Here is a 22,289-nt window from a genome sequence, read left to right as displayed (position 1 = left end):
ACAATTCATTCCGAGGAAGTTGAAAGATGGGTGGCACCTTTATCAAATCTTATTTTCCCTTTAGAAGTTACAATTTTTTTAGGTATACAGTAGACTCTCTCTCAATTGGACACTTGAGGCAAAATGTCATCCGGTTTAACGATAAATTTGGGCATCAAAGCCTTTGTAAATTCCACAAAAAGCGCTCAATTATAAAGTATCACGATAAAATAGGAAGAACTACAGCGAATTTGAGCAAATTAGCTTCATAATTAAACGTGAAAATTGTCAACAAAATTTTTCGCCCGATTGAAAAAGAGCCTATTGAGCGAGAGTCTACTGTATTATTTAGGTTAAGGCTTACAGATAGAATTTTGATAGGTGTATTCGGCCGTTGACTGGGTCGACTATGTCGAATACAATATTTGCCAAAAGTTTCTTGACAAATTTATATTCGAAATTTTATTATAAAAAAAATCGTTTTTTTTTATTTTTCTTTTTGCACATATAGGTCATCTGTAATTTAAAGATATTATTTATCCATTTAAAAAAAAATCAAGTAATTTTATCTCATATCAAAAATAATTGTTATCGGCCAAAAGTTTCTTGATACATTTAAAAAGGTTCTAGTAATATTCTGTTGTATTTTGAAATTACGTCATTTGAGAGGCAATTGTGATGATTTTTAGTTTGCATACCACGATGAACCACAGTCACTAATGAATCCGATTTTGACACAAAACCAACAGGACATAATCCGACCAAAGGGGAAGCATTGTTTTACAATAAAATTTCACCTGAAAAGTACTTTTTTCTACTGGAAAGCAACACTGTCAGAGGCAGAAAGTTCTTTTGGTGTCTAACAACAGAAAACTTTTGAACCTTGGAGTATCTTAAGTCAGTATATCTGCAATGTATAGTACATTGATAAATAACTGATAGGATCTAGTTATTTTTTTTAGTTCCTAATATCCATCTTCTTCAAGACTAATTTTTTCCTTCATTCTTTTTCGTTGAACATTTTCCCCACGATATATCAGCAAAATTTTATGTAAAACTTTATAAAATGGAATTTAATTTTTTAGTTATAGTTGAAAATTAAACTATTAAAAGATATTAATGTTAAATTTGTCAAAAATAAATATCCTGGTTCTATATTTATTGAGTGGAATTATACTTATTTCCACCACTGTATATTATTTTGTCATAAATTCCAACGCATTTAAAAATTCTTTGTCTAATTACTATTCACAGTATCCGCTATGTTATATTTACAACATTATTCAGAAACTAGGGGGAGGTGGGGCTATTTTGAGCTGTGAGGCTACATGGATATACGATTTTTTCGCATACTTCTAAAGTAAGCAATATATGCCTTACAATTATTTCTTTTAGTTCCATAATGGTTTTGTCTATCTAAATTACACTGCTTTAGAGCCTAATTTCTTTCAGAAACATGCAAAAAAATCGTATATGTATGCAGCTCCACAGCTCAAAATAACCCCACCTCCCCCTATATGCAATATCTAATTTGCGTAATTCTATACATTTTGTAATGTTAGCAAATTCATAAATCCTTAACAATTTTGTCTATTCGAAATATCCACAAAGTACTTGCGATTCGCACTATTTTTACTATTCGCAATATGTCAAAGTATTGCTGTGAGAAAGTTACGTGGAATTTTAACAAATGTTATGCACTATATTTACATTCCCAGAATTTGCAAAATTCCAAATATTCGCGTTATTTGCATAAACTTTGCATATTACTCGCATTATTCGCTAAGTAGGGTAAGTGTGCCAAATTTCGGCATAGTTGCATGCAAGCTACAAAATCTCAAGTTTGAAATGTAATATTTTTAATAAAAATTGAATATTTTTGTTTATCTTTTATAAGGAATGTTGCTTGGAACCTTGCAGACAATTTATCATCTTTATTTTCTCTAAAATCATTCTTAATACATTTTAAAATGAATAAAAATGTAGACATAGCATTGGTGGCCTATTTCGGACACCTTTATTCTCATAGTTCCTTGCCCTTCCAGAATTCTTTAAATATCTTTTTCAGATTATCTTACTGATCGAAGCTACATTTTTTGTTATTTTTTTGCATGGTACAATCGGTACAATCTCAAAGAGTATCCAAAAACTAAAAATTCATGGAAATTCAAGGAACAAAAAATATGGCCGAAATTGCAAGCTGACCGGAATATGGCACGCTTACCTTATTTATAATAGTTTCGAAAATAATTTATCGCCCACAAAATGTTTAAATTTTTCTATTCGTGATATTAGAAACGTTCTTAGTAAGGACTTAGAATTGTAATAATTATTCTTACACAATATTCGCTATATAGGCTATACTATAGAGGAATGTTGGCATGGTTCGCACAGAGTGAACCTTCAAACAACGCAAATTTTCTCTTTGTTTGCAAAGAGCTAGTTCGTCATTTCTTAGCCATAAGATAGATAATTATTAAGCTCATGAGACGAACTGAGAAATAGTAAGTCAGCTCTTTGCAAACAAAGAGAAAATTCACATTATATGAAGGTTCACTCTGTGCGAGCCATGCCTACATTCCCCTACACATTCAAAATATTTGCAATATTCGCGATATTTATGATATTTGCGATATTTGTAAAAGTTTCAAAACAATTATCGAGTTTTTCAAAATATTCATTATTATTCGCTAAGTATTTACATTATTCCGAACTATACGAGATATTCGCATTATTCATAATATCGCTGTATGATTTTAACAATTTTTAGTATTCAGTAAATATTCGTATTATTTGTAAAATATGCAAAATATTTAATATTTACGATATTTAAAATGTTCATTTGTTTTCTGTTTTTTTCTGTGAAACGTCCCTTGGCTATCAACAAACCAGTGCTAATGGTCTTTCAAAGAAAAACAGGTGTTTCATTGCATATACTTTTATGACCAAAATGATATGTTGCAAATGCAAACAACGATTCATTTGGATTTCACCATTATTGTTGAGAATTTGAGATCAAAGTTTCAACAATATCTCTGCCCAACAATAAATCATCTTTTAGGGAGAAAAGTAAGATAAATAGATGTCTTTCTGCCTTTTGACTAAGAATATTTACCTCTTTGTAGTGGACATGCTGATATTTTGCTGATATTAGCTACAATGTCAATATGCCCTCCATTCGCTTTCACAGCGTCTACCACTGTTGGATGGCGGTTTGAGTGATACCTCTGGCTAAACCAGAGTATAGCATAATGTTGACGAAAGTTGAGGGAGTGTTCTGGCCAAAAACTGTTTCCACCCACATGCACGTCTCAATCAATCCACCGTATTAACCACCATTCGACTACATGGAATAATCATTCAGTGATCGAGATGCAAGAGTGGAGTAAATTGAAATGGTCACTCAACGTGCGGTTATTGATCATAGAAGTAAATTGGTGTTTCCGCCAACGAATTCAACTCATTGATTGTGTCCACTCTTGGGAATTCCGGATGGAATCACAAAATTGGCAGATTTTTTCGCCATTCCACACTTTTCGTCACGTTCTCACTGTCTCCTGTCCACTTCGAAAAAAATATATAAATCACATCCACAGTCTCTATTTCATTTAATTTTGGTCTACGATGAAAATGTTGAGCAAATAAAATAATCAATGACACTTGAACCACCTCGCCTTTCCTCTCTCAATCAATTCGCGTGACTTTCACCCCCAAATTCTAACTCTTCGAACCCATTTTCCCTTCCATTCCAATTTAGCAAATGTTCCACAAAAATCTCATCACAAGCTACACTGGATTTTTTTTGCTGTGGTGATTCTCTTATTATTTTCGTTTGTTTTTTTTTTTTGTTTTGTGGGAGAAAAATTTTCCCTTCACAAATTATTTTCTCTCACTTCGATTTAGTTCCGTGAATTCTATTAAAAGAATATGGAGGTTAACTTCGGAGAATGCCTAAGGACAAATTAATGAATAGAGGCATATAAATCACAAAATTCAGTGCACAAATTTTAATTAAATTTTGCACATAAATTCATAATATATCCTCAATAAATTCATTTTGACCATTTCGATTCAAATTGGTGCTGTGTGTCTTCTAAATGCACAAAACATACTGTATATGTACATATATGACCAAATCTTATGCAAAAAGGTAGACGAATATACAAACGTAATTCAAAAATACGAATTTATACAAATTAAATATAGTATTACTCACTGGCAAATTAAATTTCTATTCAATTTCAAAATTTCTAAGGCATTCAAGCTACAAATTGTGAGTAATAAGTATAATGGAAATGCTTTATATATTGTACGATAAATTAAATATAAAATATATTATCATTTCAATTATTTCAAATAGTAAAAATTCAATTTTGAAAAAAATATAGGGGAAGACTTGGCGGCTTCGCACACATTCTGGATTTGAATATTTCACATTGTTTCCATATTCCTTTAATGAATCTAACCTATTTTTTCAGGAAATGTGACTTATGACTAGCTATTAAATTAAAATACATTACCAATAGATCAGATCCATTAAAGGAATAGAGAGAAAATGTGAAGTGTTCAAAGCCACAGTGTGAGCTAAGTATGAAAGCCTTCCTCTAGTATGCAAAAGATATTAAGACATATTATATAGTATTTGTCCGATTGTATTTATTTTGAAAAAAAATAGTATTCAAATAAAAAACTTAAAATTTGAATTTCGTACGTCCGCTTTAATCGTTAATATTGATCGTTCCAACTTCTTGCTATCAGTTCTTACTCTATATTTATATCTTGCAATATTGAAATTTGTTCTTTTATTCGCAATCTTCATAATTCTCACCATTGGTATACAAAATATTCCTTAAATATTTGCGATATAGCCAATACCAATAATTGCAATATTGGTAATACGTAATGCCAAGGATAACTTCTTGCATTCAATTCAAAATTTTAAACTTTCAAAAAAGAATAAAATTATGAACGGTAAGAAGGTAAGAGAAGTAAATATCAAACGTGCTAATATTTAAATATCAAGTTTGTAAGACAGATCGCTTCTCTGAGACTACACAAATTTGGTAAAATAACGAACACGTTTTACCAAATATCTTGTGCAAAATATGCTCCATTTCTTCATATACCATCTCCGGATTCAATTGTCTCATCGGCATTTCATTTTCAAAAAATATACCTAACTATTAATCTTGTTTACTGAAACCCCATTTATCATTTTCGTATAATGCGTCATTTACAATTCGTGGATGCAATTATGTCTATTTTTTAATAGGGAAAACTGGGGCAGAGCAAACATAGGGTAGTTGTATACACAGACTTTTTTGTCTATATCTACACTATTTGGACTTATATCAGCAGTTCTTCATGAATTTATATACCTAGATCTCGTCTTTTGAAGTCTAATATCTAATTAAAAAAATTGCAATGTTTACAACTACCCCAGTCTCCCCTAATTTTTTATGAATAAGAAACAAATTGTACAGATATAGATAAATAGAAAATAACGAAAATGATGATGACAGATAAATTGACTGTTAAATTTTTAATTGGTAAATACAAAAATTGCAAAAAATGGTTTAGAACCTGTATTTAAGGTAAAATTTGGAGAGTTTTTTTTAATAACGGTATTATTACGTCCATTACCAAATTACATAAAACGTAATTTAATCGATTTTAGAATAACTTTAAGTTATTTTTTGACCAAAAATACATTTTACTGACAATTTAGAATTTGCTAATGACCAAAGTGAAATTTTTTTTTTTTTATAACTAAAATATTTTTATCAATTATAATAATGTTTATACCATTTACAATTAAAAAAAATCTATCTCCATCTTTTGTCAAAAATTATTATTCCTTTCGACGAAAACATCGACATAAAAGGATGAAAATTAAATGAATTGAATTTATTTTATTAGGAGTCCATCTGGAAGATGATTGCCCCATGAATTGAAATTGAATATCTCCAAAAGCGGGAGTTTTTTTGGATCTTTTCTTGGAGATGTGACTTTTACCAATTAGGGTAAAGTGATATAATTCGGATACAGTGTTACAAATTGGACAATTCGCCGGTACAAGTTGGACATGTCCTTTTTCTTGATAAATACAGTACAAAATTTGTTTTTAAGCACAAGGAACCAAATTATAAAACTAAAGCATTAAAAATATACAAATAAAAATGAAGTGCCAAATTTATCAAAAGAAAAGCCATGTCCAACTTGTAGCATTGTTCAACTTGTACCACTTTACCCTACACCATAAGGTTTATAACACAAAACAGAATTTTAAATGTAAATTTAAATTTTTATCTGAATTTATCATGCTTTAAAATCTTCAGATTTAGTTTTCTACAGATAAACTTTATATATTTCTTTGTCCAAAATATTTATATCCTTTCAAGAAGAACGTTTTCAATAACTTGTTTATAGCTAAAAACAAAAATAAGGAATCTCAATTAAAACAACTGTATAAGAATGATAAACCAAAAATATTTTTTTAAGAATATTTTTAATACATTTCATTCATAAATCTAGATATTATGATTTTTTTTAATCCTTTCTTATCTTTGATATAAGGCTAAAGCCTATCGGCTTATTTATAATCAAGATCTCATTGCAAACACAAACATTTAATAGTTTGAAAATAAATAAATATCCTTAATAAAAAAAAATTTATCATTATCAGTTATATTCTAACACTGTTACTACTTAAGAACGCTACAATCTTCTTCAAGGGTCCTGAAAGACGTTGTGATGCTACAATCTAGGCAACAACCACTGACCAATTTTGTATTCATTGAGCGTGTATTTAAGCATTCCTGATTAAGGAAATGATCATCCGAAATCTCGAAAATTTTCACAACAGCTTTTTGAAAAATTGGTCTATAATCTTGGTTTTTCTATATTTCTATAGGAATTGGTTTTTCTATAATTTCTCAAAACAAGACTTTTGCTCTTTTGGTATGTTGTAAAGCTAGTTCAATAGACCCACTAAACCACCGTAGACGTGTGACTTTGGTATCCTACTGGTCTTAAGCTTTTCTTTAATTCTAGCGCTTAAGCATGATCTCCACTGATCGGATATTGTAGATAGGATCGCTGTAGTCCTTTCTAAAATGCTAGGATGGCAAAATCAGCCGCATCTATATAGTATTTAAAATTGTCCCATAACTTCTTGAGATATCACAATAAAAGATCGTATTTTGAAAAACTGTTTTCTTTCTTCCCGTTGTTCGACATTTTTAAAACACACAAACTTGCTCTTTTGAAAATTTTATGTTGGCTCACAGTGTCAGATTTTGGAAAAGCGGTTTAGGACAATCCGTTTTTTCATACTTTCTTTGGTATTTTAGAAGTACGTTTTTCAATTTTAACAGTATGTTTCTGGTATATATTGTTTATCGACACTTTACCACCATTTATACTGTTGAAGACAAACAATAATTCATTCAAATTGAAATTAAATTTGCAATATATATAAACAAATAGAAATTGAAATGTAACATTTACTTCTCCCACAAAGTCTTTCAAGGCTATCAAGCTTTTACTTGACGTTTTGTATATCATTACGTCTTATACCAAATATATCAATTATGTGTTTGTTTAGTTTTAAAAATTCCACTGAATTAGTCAAATTTTTCAAAATTTCACAAAGTGTAAAACTCATTTTACTAAAGAGGAATTCAAAAGCAAAAGCACCCTGCAAAGTATCATTGCAATGTCTGTTGGAATTCTCATTACAGAAGTTCCATCCCGCAGGAATGGGAATGCCAACAATGCGTTGCTGTTGATAGTATTGTAGGCAATAACAATGATGAATTGGATGCCCCCACGAAATTGCACGAATATTGAAACAGAAGAAATTTTTCTTTTTCCACCCATTTCAGTGGGGGGTTGAATGGATTGAAAATTAATTACACGATTGTGGATATAAATGGAGTGATATGGGGGGCCAGGAATAGTTTTGCGTGACGCATTAATGCGTTTTGATTTCAGGAGTAAAAAAAACTTTGAGGGAGTCCCAAAGTAGAAATATTTGTATGGTAATCGGATGTGAAAACTCGCCTTTTTCCCTCATTTATATCACGGGAAAGTGGAAGGTATTTTGCCTAATTTGAATAGCACAATCGCACCCAATATGAGCGTACACATAAACACCCACCCTTCGATGGGCTCTGGGGTGCGCAAAAAGGTGGAAGAGATTGATGAAATTTAGTGTTTAATTTTTATCGAATAAATGGGGCATTTCTGTGGTTGTCTGGTGAAACTTTAGCACTCGTAGGTTTAATTTATGCACATCAAATAAAAATACACTTTTTTTTCGCATCAATGAAAACCCCCCACTTTTCAGGACGACAGAAAATTTTATGCATCTGTTGCATTTCAATTAAATAAATATTTGAGATTATAATAAATTCCATCCAATTGATTCACCCACTGTTTGATATTACAATTTATCGAATTTACCCTCAATAGAATGTGGTTGTAAGTTGAACGAAAACTTCCATAAAGGGGGATGGGTATCACTTTTCCATCAACCAAGATTTTCTTCCGCAAATGTCCTTTGATGTGGTTCTAAAGTGAATTATTGATGCTTCTCGCGAGAAATGTGAGGAGGATGAGATTTAGCACTTCTTGCACTTCCACCGCACTTGGTGGTTTTGCAGTGACTGAGGAAGATGCTATCATGGAAGATTCTTGGGCAGCCACCAAATGGGAAATGCTAAAGGCAACTCATACACTGCAAAGTTACCAGGAGAATGATGTTATGGCATAAGGCAGGCGATAATACTCAGCAATGATTGAATGTATACGGATATGCACATGGTTTAACCCAAGAAAGCCAATCATGTTTCTTTTCATCATTAAAGAAAGAGAGTTGCGATGGTTATTGAAAGACAAACCATTAGCGCCATCGATTAGTGGCACTAAATACAGTGCAGTGGCATAAACAATTTACATAAACCATAAAAATGACGTATATTTACAATTTAGTGAAAGTTTTTCAACGCTTTTAAACTCAACTCTATGATTAAGAAAGTTTTATGGTTTTATTTATGTAGAGTTTGAATAAATTATTATTATTATTATTTATTATTATTATTCATCTAGGCTCACATTCAATATGTTATTCGAATAAAAAAATATCTAGAATTTCGATCCTTGAATGAAACGCTTCGTTCAAGGACTATCTTAAGTCTACAATTATCATGAAATAATTGTGTTTTTAATATCATATAGCCCTACTTTGTAAAATCTTGATCATCAAAGTCAGTTTTTTTTAATCTCCAAAAATCACGGCTCAATGGTTTTATTTTTAAAATTTTTAAATGAAAAGTTTAGAAAATATAGTTAAAAAGGAGTGTTGCTTAGAACCTTGTGGACAGTTTATCGTCTTTATTTACTTTAAAATCATTCTTAATACATTTTAAAATGAATAAAAATATAGACATAGCTTTGGTGCCCTATTTCGGCCACCTTCATTCTCATAGTTCTTGCCCTTCGGGAATTCTTCAAATGTCTTTTTCACGTTATCTCGTTTGTCGAAGCTACATTTTTCGTTATTCTTTTGTATTGCATAATCTCTGGATTATTTAAAAACAAAAAATTCATGGAAATTTGAGGAACAAAAAAGGTGGCCGGAATTGCAAGCTGGCCGGAATTTGGCACACTTACCCTATTTACTAAATAATTGTTTTTAGTAAACAACAATGAATATAAACTGTGCCTGTATCTTTGCTTAATTAGAGACTAACAAATAAATTTCTACCATTAATAAATAATTTTCACGAATAAAAACATGGTTAGTTTTAAAACAAAAAACTATAATGCTCAAATAAAAATTCTATTAAAAATTTGCTTTTAAGGTAGTCGTGAATAAAAGTAAAATTATTTTTATATTTCCTTTGCAAAAAGTGCAAATGTTAAATTTTTACTTTTAAAATTTGGAAATTAAATCAAGTTTTTGGTTTAAGTTTTACCTATTAACTTTGATATTTTTTGGTGAAATAAAATGAAAATTAAATAAGTAAAATAATATTTACTTGGAAATGTAACAGTTTAAGTTTAGTATTTTCCTTTTCTTAAAAATATCTGCTATATTATTAATACTATTGATATAATTGTTACAACACTTGTTAGATACTCTTAAAACAATTATAAGGTTTTAGTTCATATGTTTTCTTATCTCGCATAGGATGGATTTCACTTTAATAAAAATTTAAAATGTAGGGGAGACTGGGGTAGAATTATCCGAATTAGCCATCAAATGAAATTTTTGATTGCGTAGAATTTGTACAAAAAGTGTTTATATCAGGCTGATAAATATTTCAATGAATAGTACGGGAAGTATATATTTAGAGTAAAAAGTGGTTTCTTCAATATTCCTTCGCAGGCAAACTATAAGATACCACTATCTAATACTATACGTAGCTATTTCTGTCCCGGTCTCCCCTACTGGTTTTTAATATGATATTAAAATTAAAAAAAAATCATGTAAATATCTTCAATTAGCAAAGTATTTACTTAAGTGACGAAAAGTATTAAATCGACTTCCGTCTATCTAAAATTCATAGCCAGTGTCTAATATACAGATTTAAACAAAAACTATATTTTAAAATGTTTTATTTTTAAACATCTACAACAAAATTTTAAATTTCTTATACTCAGTTTGTGACCTTATTTTACGAAGCTGTACGATTAGAGTAATATTCTTCTTACGTAGAAATGGTTTTAAGCTGATTTTTTTCAATTCATCCTTAAATAATATTCTTTCATTACTTAAATTGGGAAAAATCATATTTCCATGTAACTTTGAAAAAATAAATAAACATTGATATTTCAATTACATAAACATAAAGGGATTCTATAAATCTTGAACCTCTTTCTTAAAGTTTAAATACGAAAGATTATCTGAACCCGATAGCAAATATTAATATTACATTATTTCTCCATCATTATTTGGTAATAAATAGTGCTCATATCTAATTTGGTAACCGAAAATTATTGTTAATATGCTAGTTTACTGGAAGTATAGAGACACTAATTGTAATTTCTTATTGTCTCAGTGTCTATTGTAAAATTTAATGTATAAATATTGCAAGGCTATTTATTGTTAGTAAATAAAATATAGTATTTATAAATATATTTAATAATTTGAAGTAAATTAAATAAGATAAATTAGCAACACTATGAAACTGTTTCGTATCTTATTAATTTATAAATAAGTTCCGGAAAAAATTCTTATCCTTATTTTGCAAAAACCCGACGGGGCGTAAGCTAAAGTTTTTATTTTATTAATTAAGAACCTTAAGAACGGTTTTCTGGTTATTAGTTTCCGGTCTGCTTTGTTATTACAAACTTAATGAAAATTTATTGAATAAGAGAACGAGAACTATTACCATTATGTTAATACTAAGTTTGAATATCTCAAGTTTCAATAAGAGAAATAAATAAAAATGGCATTGTCAGTAATTTGCTTAATTGATCAGTAAAATGTTTATTTTTGGCAGTAAAAATTCAGTGTAATGCTGATTTTAGATATCCATTGGAATGAGTTTAATTTATAAGGTTATCAAGTATGATTGTTGTAAAAACATAAAATTTTCTTTTTTCCGTTTGAAAAACACTCTCAAAAAGATATCACTACTTTTAAGTCATTCAATGCTTTAATTCTGGTTATTGAAATAAATTTTTCAGTTAAAATTTTTATTAAATAATGACCATTAGGTCACACCAGTTTCAAAATTTAAAATGACAAACTAATGATATACAAAGCTAAACATTATTGCAATTTCCCAATTAAAACTTGCAAGAAGCCTCACTATTGAAGCCACACAACTGTACTTTTTCTTCGTGTATTTCATATAATGTTGATGATCACTGGTGAAGATTTGTTTATCCAATATCATTTCAATTTGGTATATCCATTAAATGACACCGTGAATATATCTTTTGAGTGATTGCAATGCACATTTCTTATAGCAAATATTATACAATTAAGATAAATACATCTTGCACTCTGCACAAGATCCATTTAGCCGCAGCTATTAAATAAATATTGGCGCCCGAGGAATATGTTATATACCTCAAATAGCACAGAAAATACTCTTGCTTCCCAACCGATTTGGGTTGAGAGTGGACAGAAAGGAATAATAAAGATGAGATGCTGGATAAATTCCACGAATCACTTATTGGTTTATTGTTGTGGTTTTTTTTTAGTTATTGTTTCATCTTAATGTGGTCTGTTCAATTAGTTTAATTCATTGCGAATCTTCATTTTTTGTTCTTTTGTAGAAATGCAAAAATTCCTCAACACATATCAGTCAGTCTCTCTTGCACAAATGTCCATTTAACCATAAAAAGAGCAAAGATTAAAAAAGTCTGATCTACCCACACTTTTGGTTATTAAATATTCTCAATTGCACTAAATTATCAATATGACACCAAGAGGAGTGATAAAGTGTTCTTCTGGGGATATAAAAATTGCACCACGAGGACGTTTTCCGGGACGAAACAAGAAGCAGATGCTTCGTACGCGCCGTTCAACGATGAACTGAATGCCATCGCCGGTACTGAATGAAAACTGAGGACTGTTGAGCAACGTGACGGCATGAAAATTGGGGAAATTTAGGGAGAGTAGCTAAAGGCGCAAGAGTGGAAAATGTCTCTCTCCAGAGCGAAAAATATTCCACTGGGAACCTTTCCAATGATGCGTTTTCAATGAGAGAACCGGCTGAGGAAATGACGTTGGAGGAAGTACTAGGCTCTCTCAGTCCACCCTCCTACATGTGCCCAGAGCATGTGGAATGTCCAGAAGGAAAGAATGCGACTGGGAAAACAAGTTTCGTCTCCACGAGGTGGCTAAATTGAGGAGTTATTTATCACCCAGAAGCCATTGAATGAACCAAAAAGAAGGATAATCAAGTTTAGGGAATTGATTGGGGAGAAATTGTGTTCGAGACTTTGACTTGGGGAGGATGCACCCTTCAAGGAAATCAATATAAGGCTTTCGATAAACGATTTTATGTCACCTTTTAACGCCTAAACTCACAATAAACCTCATAAATTTACACCTTTTTCAGTTTCACTGTTATTATTTGACCTTTCCTGCAGAATAACCTGTCGATAGAAATATTCTGAAAAAGAATTTGACAAGGGTGTTCTACCTCATCATTATTAAATAACATTTTATATTCAATAAATTTGCAAAATTTCAAAAAAAAAAACATACGATGGATGAGGATTAATATTTGCAGACATTTTCTTATTTACTAAAAAGAGAAGAAAAAAAACATCGGAATGAAAGAAATAAAATAAGTAGGGGGAGGTAGATCTACATTGAAAACTGAAAACGATATTTTTCGTACATAAAGGAAGCTGAGCTTTAACGTAATATAATTTAGATACACATATTAATTGTGTAATTATTTCAATTTTCACTACGTCCAGTTTCCTTTAGATATATGCGAAAAAATGTTTTCAATGTATAGTCCATTTACTTAGAAAATTGGTCATATTAAATAATCAAATTGAAACTTGTTTTATTTTTTCAGAAAAGAACAAAATTTATTTCCGCTGCCCTGTTGGCCAGTTTAACCTATATAAACTTGTGTTTTTCTTATGATTTTATGTGTTATATTGATTATGGAAATAATGCACATCCTTGTATATTAAACCACTCCCATTTCAATTCGAGAAGAGGAATAAAAGCCGTGACTATAAAAGGGAAGTCATGCCCAAAATATTCTTTTTTAATAAACCTACATAATTCCTATGCAGGTTATCAAGAAAATACTTTCAATTGACACAATATGGAGTTTTATTTGATATAACTTCGCAATATTTTTTTATTACTTTTGTTATCCGTCCATCAATGTCTTAATCTTTTTCTTTTAAAATTTTTAGTAGATTCAAATTCCAGGATTTTAACTAATGGATGTCAATATGGGGGAAGACTTTCAGGCTTCGTACACACTCTATCTTAGAAACCTTCATATTTGTTTATTTATTCCTTTAATAAATATAATCCCACATTTCCTGAAAATAATCCCATATTTCCTGAAAAAAAAAACTTGAAACAGATTCATTAAAGCACATGGGAAAAATATGAAATTTTCAAAACCAAAGTAATATGCGAAGCCTGAAAACATTCTCATATATTATAAAAGAATAATTTTCACAAAATTTAATATGTCAAAGTACAAAGTGCTTGACATTGTCAAGCACCCTGGTCTTGAATAATCTTGAAAAAATAATTGTCTTCTGGACAATTTTTAAACTTGATTATGATCCCGATATTTATTAAAAGAAATAGTAAAGCGTCCCATCTTTGGAATTTAATTCATTCACAAATCGGAAATCAATTATAAACTATAAGACATTAACTGAGAAGTGTACATTACATATGCAATGTTCGTGAGATTTATGCTTATGCGTAAATAAAATGGGATATTCGAGAAAAGGGGTGGTAAAGCATCCCAGGCTTTGCGAAATGCTCGAACTCGAGACTTACTTACTTACTCAATCGATTTGAACCGACTCATAAATCTCTCAAAAGATCCCCCAAAATAGTTTTAAAAGTAATAAGATTGATTTTCAGATTAAAAAATTTTATCGATTTGAACCGGTTCATTACCGATTCAAAACCGATTGGAACCGGTTTAGTTTTGTTGGAAATTCCAAGACCTTTCCAACGCCACCAAACATGACCCCATTTGCTTGATAATTGCGCTCTCTTAGTGTCATTTTCGCCTTTGACCTTGAAAAACCGTTATTAGGAATGATTCAACGGGACGAAATGTTCGCCTGGATAATCTCTAAAACATATCCAAAAATGAAAAAAATCGCAAAACGCGTTTTCGAGCAATCCCAAAAACATGGTTTTGGAGGGGAAGGGGAGGGGTGGATGGAAAAATGAGGGGTATGTTAACGATCCTTGGGCCGACTTATGGGGTTCCCCCGAAGGTCCCAAGGCGCTATCTCTTACCGTTTGGCCTCTAGAGTTGGCGGACGGACGAACAGACCGACAGACGGACAAACAGCGTGACGACATTTCTCAGAAATCGTCTGAAACGTGAAGATTTGTTGATAAAATTGGTCTCCGGGGGGTGAAAAAATCGAGAGATTATATATATACTGCTCTCTCCGTAGAGTTCGAGCAGTAAAATAAATCATTTATAGGATTACTTGACCAATCCATTATCGATTCTGTCTGATATAACCGGATAAGAAATGTCAAGACTTTTTCAAAAAATCCAAATTCAACCAAATCGGTTGAAAAATTTTGCTCTCCAAAGTGTTTGACATTTGACCTTTGTTATTTCCTATTGGCAAATGTTCCGGACATTGCATTGGTATGTTTGGGCGAAATGCTCATCTGAATTACCTCTAAAACATATCTGAAAATAATTGAAAAACCTTGAGCCAATATTGAGAAAAACCAAAAAAACATGGTTTTGGAAGGGATGGTTGGGGTAAGGGGAGAAAGGAAAATAGCGTCTGGAGATAATGATTTTTATTGGGGGTCACCGAAGACCGGAAGTTGATATCTTTTACTGTTTAAGCTCCAGAGCGGTAACAAATTTGAAAATAGCGGATAATTAACTACTCTTTCTTTGAGTTCGAGCAGTAAAACGAAGATTTATTTATAGATTTAAAAGAAAAGTGAAATTCGTAAATTCGTTTTATTAATTCACTGCAATTATCTCTGGGTTAACCACTTGCAAATAATTAACTTTCTTAATTAAAAGAATATCTTACGATCACTGAACCTTTTCCTAAGTAATTTTCCCAAACAAGATTTCCTTTTCAATTTGGAAGGGGTTAAAGGTTGTAATTTTCAAATTATTTTCATCAGTTTGTATTATACACTTCTATAAGTTGTACGTATTTCTACTCTGTATACCCCAATGAATAAGTGAGATGAGAGGATTTAAATACATTCCGAAACTCATAAGATTACGAACATCACGAATAATCATATTAAATTTGCATATGATTTGCATACAATTTTTTAACAAGTAATTAAGATTCATCTTAGAATATCAAAATTTTTTGGCGCTTCATAATAAGAAATTTTTAAATAACCTGAGTTTGGAACAATCATAAAATGTGCCAAAATTTTAATTAGTTTCGTTTATAATATTAGCATTTTATTGCGATCATAAGCTGCAGAAATCTGGAGATTTTTTATTCAATTTTTTTTTAATCGACCATTTAGTATTCTATAAAAGAAATATTTTTACTTTATAAATTATTTCTAACTCATTTTAAATTATTAAATAACCAAAACCGATGGTTTTAATGATCATAATAGATTTTTGTACCGCTCAAAAATATTTACTTCTTAATTTTCAGAGTAATTATATTATATTTAGTATTCATAAGTATGTTATGTTTGTGAAACTGGTGAAAATGAATTAAATAAGCGATGGGTAATATTAATAAAGTGGAATATTTAATTCATTTCGAAATATTGATCGGGGTCTTACTAATCAAATATTGAAAAAAATACGGGCAATATTCGAGGAGAAATATTTCAATGAAGTAATAAATTGAATCATCTTCAGAATTTTCTCAATTGATACCCAACACTATTCTACAACAATAATGTAATTTTATGTCTTTTGCAATAAATATCCTCATGTCCAATTATTGTTTACGCCATTTCTTTTGCGGTGGAAAATGAGCAGCAACGAAGAATTTTCCAGTATGTGTGGAAAATGTATAATAAATTCAATTAAAACCCCTTAAAACAGTGACGGCAGACACATTTTCAGTGTCATCGAGCTCATTTAAATAAAGTAAATTGTGTCCCGCATTGCCATTATGTAGTCATTGCATATGTTCCACATAGGAAAATGGTACTATGTACAAACTGTGAGTAGTGGATGGACTTATACGGACTTTGGTATATGGTGAAAATTTATCTCACAATGTCTGACTCTCCCGAAAAGCATATTATGTATACAAGTTTGCGATCTCAATCCTCCGACTCTTTTTTGCATTTACAGGGGAGAGATCTAGAGAATGAGCAAATAATCCTACAACTAGCCACTCATCTAAATGTGCCATTATTAACCACACCATTTCGCTTTGGAGAAACCAAGTTCGTTAATGAATGGGGGTGGTTGGGGCGTTAATCCACAAGGGAGTCACTCAATCCAGCAACATAGACGGAAATGCACAATCCCTGTACCAAATTATTCTTGTACAAAATATATAATTATTTTATTGTTTGGAATATTACTTGGGAAACCTCGAGACTACTTGCACTTTTTTTGTCCCATTCAAACCCATGTCCTGGCAAATTCCCAAAGAGACCAACTCCGAAACATAAAGACAAATCTTCTGCTCGTCCTCCATGAATGGCCCCCATAAACATTTTGAACACATTGAGGGCACATAAGAGACATTTCCTAGCACCGTGAGTGAAGTCTCTATTGTGGCCAGATGTGACCTCAAATCTCTACAATTGTACTTCCAAGGAGATTCCACTTAATGTTTGAAAATCTGTCGCAAAGGGGCTGATGAATGTTTGATGATTGCTGCAATCCAATTGTAAATTCAACTTACATCTTCAAAAGTTTAATTTTTTCTGAATAATAAAAGCAATATAATCCAATTAGAAGGATATTAGAAAACAACGATCATTTATATAGCTGACCAATTAAATCAATAATTTAGCTAAGTTTCCTGCCCTACCTATGAATCAGGTATAGTGCAACATAATGAACAAACTACATTTCAATCAGTTTCTAACTAACTAATCATGAAGTCAAGATTTTATTGGAGAGACATCCTCTTTTCCTGAATCCCAGGCTTGCGGCTACTTCCTTCTGGCTTCTCAGCAACAGTCTTGAGATCCTTGAATCGTATTATAATTTTCCGGACGGCGCAGTGACACACTTCTTAGTTAATTTCGCGACTTCAGCATAACTCGAATTTGGATTATTTCAAATGCTCTTCGTCCCTTTTCAATAACTCTGTTTAACGAGAATTCCACCAAAAGAAAGGTGATTAAGTTCTCTTGAAATTACACTGACTTCATGATCAAGCGTTGAGGAATTTTTTTTATCTACATGCCCCAGCAGCTCATCAATAAAGTAAATAGGCGAAAATCTTTTAGACTTAGATTGATCTTCTAAACTTCTCCTTTTTTGAAACAATTTCTTAAAGTTATTTTTTAAAAATGTAAAATTTCTCAATTTCAAAACAATTTAATACACTGCATTTCAAATTTAACAAATTACCCTACTGATCAGCCTTTCATCTCTCTTTAGGATGTTCGAAAATTAAAGCATCAAAAGAGACAATCGTTACCGTTGGAAGGAGGAAAATACCGGGACCATTTTCATCTGATTCGCACTCACAAACGACAAAGCGCCCGCAGCTATAACAGATGCTCTGTGGTATCTCTTTAAGCACAATAAATATATGCATAAGAGTGTTGTCTGTATCAACCACAATCTTCCGGATGAATCTCTATCCAACTCCTGCCAATAAACTCCATTGTGTCCCTAGATGCTTTAGAATCATAAGAGTGATTGCTCTGCTCTTCAGCACGGAGCATCTGATTGCCACAAATTAGTTGGACAAACAATTTTTCTGCAAACGACCATTTCATTTTTTTCCAAGGCGTCCACCTTTATTACTTTTTTGGTTTGTTGAATGTTGATCTAAAGACAGAAAACAAGAGGTATAACACAAAAGATAAACAAGAACATAAGCATTTTCCTTTTGGCTTCAACAAAGGTTTTCTGTCCTTAGGGCAAATTACAGGGAAAAGTTTCTTTCCGGGTGAACAAATTGACCCAATTAGTTTGAAGAATCTTTCATCAACACTCACGACGAAGGATAACTGGATGGAATTTTTGCGGGATGAATTTAGATACCTTGAATTAAAGTTTATTTCACATGAATTCTGTAAATTCTCTGTGAATCCTTAGCTTACTGGAAGACTAAAATACCCTAGTTGCACACAGACATAGCTTTAGTGGCTTATTTCGGCCACCTTCATTTTCATAGTTCCTTGCCCTTAAAGAATTCTCCCAGTCTTTTTCACATGACCTCGTTAGGCGAAGCGACATTTTTTGATTTTTTGCATTTTTTTAATCTGTAGAGTATACAAAAACTAAAAATTTAAGGAAATTTAATGAATAAAAGAAGTGGCCGAAATTGCAAGCTAAGCAAAATTTGGTACACTTACCCTAAGACAAGAAATTTGGCAGTTTTTTTTTATTAAATCTAGAAACACTTTCGTATTTATGAATTGATTTGGACAAGCCATGAAAAAGTTTTAAAGTACATTAGTTCTAAAACCTTTCATATAATTACTTAAAGGAAATGTTGTCATTTTAAATTATGAACAATCACTTTGATATCGAAAAAGTGCTACTTATTATATAATTGTCTTCAGTAATAAAAATAATAAAATAGTAAAAACTAAGTTTTGATAACATTACACAGATTGTGGAGATCGATAAACCCACAATACAACACGATTCAGTTCTATAGTATTGTGAAACGATTTAAAACATTCCAAATAGTAGGGGAAGTGAGGGATGGTTCGCACGCTTTTTGGAAGTTAATATTCAAGATCTTTTTCTGGCTGAACGGTAAAATGAACAATCAATTGCGCTATACCACAAGAATCTCTGGTCTTTTAAGTTTCTATGCGTGCCTCATTCACTGCCGTAAAATCTTTTCTTTTTCCTGGACAGGAAAATGAAAAAAAGTATGATGATTTGTGCGAACCTTGCCTGTGAAGGCAAGATTCGCACGATGGGTTGTTAAGGTTCGTCATTGCATTTTTTCCTGGAATAACTCTTGCTCACATTTAAAAATAATTAACCGATTATTAGATTCAAGTTCCACGAATCCACGGAAACCATTATTTCACTAACTGTGTTATCACACTTGCACATTAAAATTTTAATATGATTCACATTAATTGTCGCTGGTGAGAGTCCAAATATGTAATTTGTGTGTTTGAACCATTTTATATTCAAAATTTGATCTATTTGTTGATAAAAAGGTAGACTTGGCCCGCAAAATTTGATATAAATTGATTTATATCATTAATGCGAAAAATTAATGCGATTTTCTCTTTATTTTTTTAATATGAAAAATATTTATGCTTTAGGTAAATTTAAACTTATTTTTGCAGTCCAAGTCCACTTCTTTATCAATAAATAAAAAAATCTCAAATATTAAGTGACTCAAAGACACAAATAACATATTCCTCTCGTTCAGTAATAACCTTCCCGATTTGAGAACTCTCTCCGGTAGAGGTTTTTCCTTTACCGATTCGAAGGTATATCAGAGAGAACTTACCTAAAAACCCGTTGGAAGTTCGAACGTTTAAACCGACGAGTTACACAAAAATGAGCAAGTTCCTAAAAAGGACATCTCTTTGAGTGAAAGTCCAATTAAGACGTTCTGTCATTTTGAAATTCCACAAAAATTCACTTTTTGCAGCAAACTTTGCACACTGTTGTTGACATTGTTGACGATTGAAGTGTCAAGAATATCGAAATTCGAAATGGCAGAACAATCAGTGCTAAAGCGGCGAGTACGTGAACTTGCACTTTAGGCTTCCGGTAGATTTTCGAATAGGTTTGGCTTGGCTTTGGAGTGGCTCTGGAGTGGCTTTGTCTCTTCGAAAGGTTATTACTGATCGGAGCCATTTGGACGCTCACAAGCGACAATTAATGTGAATCACATTAAAATTTTATTGTGCAAGTGTGATAACGCCGTAAAAGAAGGTATCTAAAACAGTTTTCTTCTAATTTTTCTGAAGCACTGTTTTTCTTGCAAATTCATGTCGAAAAATCGACTGAAATGTGAAACTTTCAAATGTGACAACCCTAAAAATTTATCAGCTGTCTTTTCTTCATCTTTCTTTTCCTTTGTTTTCCTCTTTTAGGTTATGTTGTGATTTTAAGCTGCTGGAGTAACCTGATGAGTTGGCGAACCATAACACTTTCAGTAGTTGAACCAATACGCAGTGTAGTATTTAGGATTTTTTCGCCACTCGGAAAATAATTTTCCTCCGATGCAAAAAATATTACGTAAATATCAACCCAGATTAACCCTTCATCTATTGATGTAAGTGATTATTTCTGAAAATCAATTTAACTGTGAGACATCACACGAAATGTGAGTCAACAAAATTTCCCATTTTAGGCCATATTTTTGCAATTGTGATTCTAGAACCTAGGAAAGAAGGACTAGGTTGCCTATTTTTGCGGTGAAGATGAGGTTTATGATTATCTATCTAATGTCTAAGAAATGAGGAACTAGCACTTTTCAAACAAAGAGAAAACTCGGATTGTTCGAAGGCTCGCGCGTGCGAAGCATCCCTCACTTCCCCTATAATAAATAATTTTAATTTTGTGAAAAAATGCACTAACAGTTTATGTTTTCTTTTATTCATAGGGATACCTCCTGTAACCAATTTCGCAATCTACAAACTATAGGTTTAGCCCAGCTCCTGAAGGTCTCAAAATTATAAATAACAAGCAATTTTACTAGTTCTTCAGAATGTAAGACAAGTAAAGCATGTATCATTCATGTAGATTGGATTGCGCCCCTCAAAATAATTTTTGTTTTGAAAATAAGTCTTCGCTCTTAACAAATTATTTTTGTAACATTATGTTCCATTAGCAACTAATGCAAGACATTTTGCAAATTAGTAAAAAGCAATGAATAATTTTCAAAAAAAATTATTTTGCGGTGACGATCCAGCTTTCATGGCAATATGCTTTACTTAGTGGATTAATGGATCGTTTACTGTTGATATTTAATCCTAAAAATGAAACTTTTCAAAAAATCTTGTCTGAAAAAATATTAAACAAGTTAAACAATATGTCTGAACCTTATGCCCTAGACACAGTTACGACTTAAGCCGAGAGATAGCTTAAAGTATAATTATAATCAAAATAATGATCAGGATTACATTTTCAACAGATTCTTACAAATCCGTTTCTCGGCTTAAGTCGTAAGTGTGTCTACGCCATTAGGTTTGAATCCCGTTTTATAGGGTAAAGTCATATAAGTTGGACATAGTGTTACAAATTGAACAATTCATCTGTACAAGTTGGACATGACTTTTTTCTTGATAAATACAGTACAAAATTTGTTTCTAAGTACAAGGAACCAAATTATAAAACTAAAGCATTAAAAATATACAAATAAAAATGAAGTACTAAATTTATCAAGAAAAAAGCCCAGTCCAACTTGTACCACTTTCCCCTAGTTTCTTTTTTATTTAGGGATCCATCTAAAAGATGATTGCCGAATTTTACAGT

General features: G+C 31.5%; 1 protein-coding gene across 6 annotated transcripts in view; it reads right to left on the bottom strand.

The window, feature by feature from the left end:
- The window catches only part of LOC129805906 (kinesin-like protein CG14535), a 118,606-nt gene that overhangs the window by 39,281 nt on the left and 57,036 nt on the right, over nucleotides 1-22,289 (bottom strand). The window contains exons 1-2 of one of the 6 annotated variants that reach the window (XM_055854148.1): nucleotides 12,065-14,452; nucleotides 3,095-3,930 (exon numbers count right to left, since the gene is read on the bottom strand). The exons of 1 other annotated variant lie outside the window; for it this stretch is intronic. In XM_055854148.1, the coding sequence (XP_055710123.1) occupies nucleotides 3,095-3,111 (17 nt within the window). In that variant the 5' untranslated portion in view covers nucleotides 3,112-3,930; nucleotides 12,065-14,452. Of the gene's footprint in view, nucleotides 1-3,094; nucleotides 3,931-12,064; nucleotides 14,453-22,289 lie in introns of those variants that run through there. 4 more of the 6 variants (XM_055854149.1, XM_055854147.1, XM_055854151.1 and 1 more) reach the window with 4 other exon arrangements.

This window comes from Phlebotomus papatasi, chromosome 3 (assembly GCF_024763615.1).
Source record: "Phlebotomus papatasi isolate M1 chromosome 3, Ppap_2.1, whole genome shotgun sequence".
Taxonomy (NCBI): domain Eukaryota; kingdom Metazoa; phylum Arthropoda; class Insecta; order Diptera; family Psychodidae; genus Phlebotomus; species Phlebotomus papatasi.
Note: the sequence above shows the minus strand (reverse complement) of the source record. Positions and strands in the feature narration are given on the sequence as shown.